The sequence below is a fragment of the Trachinotus anak genome, unplaced genomic scaffold, assembly GCF_046630095.1.
Source record: "Trachinotus anak isolate AG129_WGS33_773 ecotype Australia unplaced genomic scaffold, CSIRO_AGI_Tana_v1 ptg000008l, whole genome shotgun sequence".
Taxonomy (NCBI): domain Eukaryota; kingdom Metazoa; phylum Chordata; class Actinopteri; order Carangiformes; family Carangidae; genus Trachinotus; species Trachinotus anak.
The window spans coordinates 15,635,406-15,641,634 of NW_027273859.1; the positions used below are offsets into that span (position 1 = coordinate 15,635,406).

At 43.0% G+C, this 6,229-nt stretch overlaps 1 protein-coding gene across 1 annotated transcript; it reads left to right on the plus strand.

The window, feature by feature from the left end:
- Nucleotides 1-2,825: 2,825 nt before the first annotated feature.
- Nucleotides 2,826-5,921, plus strand: LOC139624801 (hydroxycarboxylic acid receptor 2-like). Its single transcript, XM_071484168.1, has one exon. It carries the CDS (start codon nucleotides 3,273-3,275, stop codon nucleotides 4,374-4,376), a length of 1,104 nt encoding a protein of 367 aa, XP_071340269.1. The 5' UTR covers nucleotides 2,826-3,272; the 3' UTR covers nucleotides 4,377-5,921.
- The last annotated feature ends 308 nt before the right edge of the window (nucleotides 5,922-6,229 follow it).

A 6,229-nucleotide genomic window follows, 5' to 3' on the forward strand; every position in this document is an offset into this window, starting at 1 on the left:
GTTGAACTTCTTTGTAGTATGCCACTGGACACACACCAACCAAAACTTCACCTTTGATTAAGTTTGAGGACAGTCAGAACTTTAAGACCCATTCCACAAACTCTCACAACCTCCACTGTCACTGTCTGAGGAGAAAGGCAAAACAGACTCGAAAAGGAAAGAGTCCAAAGCAGCTGAATCCCTGAGAATGTTAACTAGTGTCTTTTTATCACTGCCCCAAAAACACGCAAAACCTCTGGAGGCATATGGAAGGTAGACTGGGTCAAATGATTGCAAATCAGGCTCATCTGCTAACCCAAAAACCACAGGAATGTCTGATGATCTGTACTGATTACAGCCTTCGGCCCCAGAGCAGATTCATACACGAATAAACAGGAGTAATAATAGAAGATGGTTTTATTGTTTAACCACAGCAGCTCAGAATGGTCAGGGTTTCTTTGGTGGGGAATGAGCAGGGGAGCCGAGGAATCCAGCAGGTGAATGGCGTGGCAGGTAACGGAGGAGGCAACAGGTGAGTGGCGTGGCTGGTGACGGCAGCAGAGTGTGGAGACGGTGGGTGAGTCGGAGCTGCAGGAACAGGATCGGTTTCTTGGCAGGTGCAGGCGGCAGCACTGGAGCAGGGGTTATCTGGAGCAAGAAGGAGAACCAGGTAAGGGCAAAAATCACAACAAACAATATATCCAGAAGTATCAGCGACTGCAGGAGTGTCTGAGGCCTGGGGTGATACCACGTTGGGAGGCAGAAGAATCAGGCAGGGAGTGAGCGAGCAACCAGGGCTTTTCAACAGGCTTAGTTGAGTGATGAGCTGCAGGTGTGTCAGGCTGCCAATGCTGTGGCCACGCCCCTGCTGGGAGAGAGAGGGAGTGCAGACACAGGAAGACAGGAATGCATGGGGCAACTGTCTCAATGGTCTCAGTGTACCCACGGCAGCTATTGCTTCAGCTTTTTCAGCTGCAGGGACTGAGACAGTGCAGGCAATAGGCTTCACAGGATGGGTACCCTGGTGAAATGTGATCAACATAAGGCATCCCTTTTACCAATGACCTTGTCCTAAATAGTAGTTACAAGTCTTGCTTTGGTCTTGTTTCATGCAACCATAACCAACTTCGGCCAAATGAGTGTCTGGTTCACCATGACATGGTAAGCCATGTCCATCTGCTGGCTGCTGGGAAAAGTCTCTGCGACCACAGTCCCCATGGACTATGTGAGTCAAAGAATATTCATCTGCTGGGACTGAGGCTTCAGATGCACTTTCTACCTTCCCTTACGCTGTCAAGAAGAGTAAACTTGAACTTTTCCAACAAAAGCTCAAATAAGTTTGGGAAAGTCTCTACTTCAAATTTAAACTAGTCAGTGATTAAAAAGAGTGGTTGACTCTCTGAGAAACTTGTTTGGTCTCCGATAATTTCTTGGCAAAATGCAGTTTTGATATTTTGGTAGCTTTCATTGTCAGACCTATTTCAAGCAGAAAAAGCTTCTTAAGCTTTCTGAGTCAGGACACACTGAAACAATAATGTTTGTTCAGAGTCTGTCCACCTCCTACTTTTTTTTGCCAACCTTGCAATTAACAGGAAACACAAGTCAGCATCCTTTCCAGAAAGTGAGTTTTCTGCTGTTTTAATTCAGCTTCATGTCACTGGACAGTTAATTCAAAAGTATGCTCTGACACGTTCTTCGAACTGTACTGCTTGCTTATGTTGTAACATTAATAGCTCTTTCTACTGCTCACATGTTAAAGTAGCTTCTAAACCACCACAATGAGGAACTACTTTAGCTGGTTCTGCTGAACTAGCCACAATAGTAGGTATTTTCTCAGAGCTGTGCTCTTCTACATCAGGCAACACCTTCTGCTCACCCAGGTTCCTTAAAAGTAGACAAAATAGTGTCCTTTACACTTATTTAGGGCAATCAATGACAAAAAGCTCTGCAACTTTTGAAGGCTTTGAATAACTACTTAGTAGGACTGTGCACAGACTCAGCTACATATTGGGAAAGTAAGCTTTAACCAATAGCATTGCTTGCTCTGAAACACACCATACTAACACCTATTGAATTAACAAGGCCTATGGTGTTGACATAAACGAAACCTCTCAAAATAAAATGAAAACCACTATGTGTGAATCTCCTTTTAACATTAGGGCTTAAAGTCGGCAGTGCTACACACTTACAAGCACACAAAGTAAATTTTCTTCCCACGGTGCACAGTGACTTTTACAAAGAAAAACGCCTGTAATCATTCAACTTCTGAGAAACACTACCAAGACATTTTCTTCTGTACTTCTGTAGCCACAAACTTGGCTCAGGGTGGTAACAACATAGAAAGTTGACACACACAACAGTCCTTTGCCACATTAATTCATTTAATGAATAAGAGAATTATATAGAGTGTGAAGATATGGGTGTAGTCAGTAGTTTAACGCATATATGGCCATAACACTGAAGCAATGAGTAATAAACACATTTACAAAAGTACATTTATTTAAAAAGTACATTTGTTGGTACGAGTACAAATTCCACTGGCAGTTCTTACACTTTTGTTTCGACTAATAGATGTAGGTATTTTCTCCTGTCCGTCCTTATAGATCCTCTCTGTCAGACTCAAAGGAGCAAAGGTCTCCCCACAGATTGTCAGTGGGGGTATCGATTTGGATTTCGTCTGGGTCATTCAGTGGCAGTTGTTTTGTGGTTGGACTGTTTTGTTTCCAAAACAACTGTTTTATTCCCAAAACAATCCAGCACAGTCTTGCCTTTGTGTTTAAGGTTTTCGCAGCTGAGACATTCCCTCAGCCCGACATCATGCACACTGTAGGTCAGGTTTCTGATGAATATCAATCAGCGAGCATCATTAGCATGGTTTGATCACACCACAGAGTTTTTCTCTCCTGCTCTCAGGGGCCTAAAAGTCAACCACCACTGTGATGTGGCTCATTGCTGCTGCTGCAATTTTTTTTACCCCCCATAAGCTGTGATGGTGTTAGAATAGCTCACAGGTTACGTGACCAAGACCCTACATCATTCTTTTTTTCAACTTTCTTTTATTCTAATGGATTGTTTTTAGTTAAAATTTTTAAAAAAGCAATAAAGAACTTAATACTGATTTTTATACGAGCACTCAGGCTAAACTTTTTAATATGTTTCCACATGCAAGTGTGTTGTGAACTGATAATGTTGCTTACCTGTTGGCACCTTTTATGTAACTATTCAACCTTTTGTATCTTTCTGGATCTAAATCGAACATCATGAAGAGATAGCTAATTTTGCATATTAACACGATGAAAAGCAGAATGTCTCTTCTTCCTGTAGAGACGAAAAACCACAACATGCTTCCCTTTAAGGGCTACACAGTCACCCACTTGCTCATTTCATCAAACTGCAGCCTGCCAAGTAGGACAAATCTCAAGATGCTATGCCATTTCAATGGAACTGTACTGATCAGTGTGCTCCCTCCACTGTTGGTTACAGAATTTGTTTTGGGAGTCATTGGCAATGGCTTGGCTCTCTGGATCTTCTGCTTCCACCTGAGGCCCTGGAAGAGCAGCACGGTGTTACTCTTCAACCTGGCAGTGGCTGACTTTCTGCTCAACACGGCTTTGCCTTTCCGTGCCAGCTACTACAACTCGGAGCTCAAGTGGATGTTCGGAGGCCATTTCTGCAATATCTGCCTCTTCATGTTGGCATTGAATCGAAGTGGAAGTACCTTCTTCTTGATGGCCATCGCTGTGGACAGGTACATGCGTGTGGTGCACCCCCATCACCCCATCAACTCTTTGAGTGTCACAAAGGCCATGTTTGGAGCACTTGCAATATGGTTAATCGCAATTTCAATGACCGCTCATATCTTCACTTTGCAACATGACAACAAATCCTACTGTGAAAGCTTCATGATTGAGACTGTAGCCAATCGCAATCTGACTTGGCATAGGTTTGCGTTTCTCTTTTCCTTCTATGTGCCTCTGTTTGTGATCCTCTATTGCACAGTCCACATTGTCAGCCAAATGAGAGGGAGACAGTTGGCCCAGCACGCAAAGATCAAGAAAGCCCTGTGCTTCATCATAATAGTGGTGGTGGTCTTCATCATTTGCTTCCTCCCGAGCAACATCACACAGCTGCTGATATGGATCAAGACCCGAAAGTTAAATAAGACCCTCCCTGAATCTCAAGTCTGTCCTGCCCTGGAGAACCTGACAACAGCATTTTACATCACCATTAGCCTGACCTATATCAACAGCATGCTGGATCCGGTGGTCTACTACTTCTCCAGCCCTGCCTTCAAGAACTTCTGCCGGAAAGCTCTTCATCTGCCCCAAACAGAGACTGTTGAAAGTAAAGAGAGGAAAACTCGGGAAACAGGCTCCCAGTCTCTCAGCCAGCTGTGATCACAAAACCAAAACCAGTGAAATAATGATGAGATGCAACTCTGTAGGTAAAAATCCAGATTAAAAGTTCTCCTTGTAGTCATGAGTCCTATAGCCAACAAGATATTTTCACTTCTCTTATAGTTATCAATTATATATTGATTGCACTTTCTTTCTTTTTTAAATATAAACTGTCTTTACAAACATATGCTCGTGTAAAGCTGTGAAATAATCTATGTTAGTGAGCCATCTTTCCCACAAGAAAAAATTACAGGGAAATTGTAAATGCCATATCAGTAACAGAAGTGGTAAACAGTGATGAAATCAGCAAACTGGCTTACATTAACTCACATTTAACAAACATAAGCTACTGGCAGCAAAGCTCTTGAATGTATTGAACTGAAAAATGTTATGGAAGATGTAATATTTCATCTTTCAAAAGTACTATATAGTCTTGCTTGAAGAGATGTTATTTCATTTCTCTATATATTCACTGCACTAAATATTACTTTTGCAAAATACTGTATATGCTATTATAAAGCTGTGAAGTAATTCATGTACTATATTATCGTTTTGTAGACACCAACCCACGTTTGAACTGTCTATAACTTCATGTAAATAAAATAGCATCTTATCATCACGGAAAACCATGTTTTAATTGTGATGCTAAAAAAAAAAAAAAACAACAGATGGCTCATAGCTTTCTCTCAAGTTTTTTTTATTTTTGCATCACTGCAATATCCTACCACTTGAAACAAATAATAAAGATTTCTATCCTCGTCATAGCAATGTGGCATGTTTTCTTGGATTATATTGTTTGATGTTCAAATAACATGAAGTGCATGTAAGCTCTTATATGTAGACTAAATACAAATATGTCACTAAAATTGAGCATCAGAAAGCAATGCACTGTTTCCTCGGCGCCGCAGGAGTGGCAGCCTGTTACGGCAGCTCATTGTTGAGCTTTTTTCCCCTTTCCCTCTACTTTGAATTGTATTTTTGATCAATGGTCAGCTTCTCTTATTCGCCCACTATGGACACGCACAATCTCGCGGTGTTCGTACTGGCCGCTCCACCGGCGCGCAGCCACGGCTCCGTTGTTTACGCCGGGGAACAGCTGGTGGAGTTACCGGGACCCGATGGACGAGCTCACGGCGGCTGGTCTGCTACGGAGACTGAGGTGTTCTGGGGTGCAGGGGTCACTCCTGAAGACCTTTTTGCGACTCTGTGGTGGCATCAGCCATCTTTTACGGTGTGGTCTGCGGGGGGAAGCAGCATCTCCACTGCTGACAGGAGGAGACGGAACAGGCTGATCAGGAGGGCCAGCTCTGTCCTGGGATGCCCCTTGGACCCAGTGGAGGTCGTGGGCGACAGGAGAATGGTGGTGGAGCTGTCATCCCTGTTGCAGAGCACCTCCCACCCCATGCAGGACACTGACAGCACTGAGCAGCTCCTTCAGTGACAGGCTGCTGCTGTGTGAAGGAAAGATACCGCAGGTCTTTCCCTCCAGCTGCTGTCAGACTTTACAACACACTGTTGTAACCACACACACACACACACACACACACACACACACACACACACACACACACACACACACACTCACACACCAGAAACGGACAACTCAGCACCGTAACAACCTCATGCATTAGCTACTGTTGTTGTAAATATGTAATTTTTTGTATCTATATATTTTGTACATAATTATTTTGTTATTATTTATCTTTCTAAATACTTGTTGCACTTTCTTGCAGCTTCCCTGTTCTCTGCGCTGCCACTTTGCTGCTGTAACGCTGTGAATTTCCCCACTGTGGGACTAATAAAGGCTATCTTATCTTATCATATATGATACAAGCACATTAGAATAAAATGTG

Excerpts from the sequence above, each read along its gene's own strand:
- LOC139624801 (XM_071484168.1), top strand. The coding sequence starts at position 3,273 with ATGAAAAGCAGAATGTCTCTTCTTCCTGTAGAGACGAAAAACCACAAC.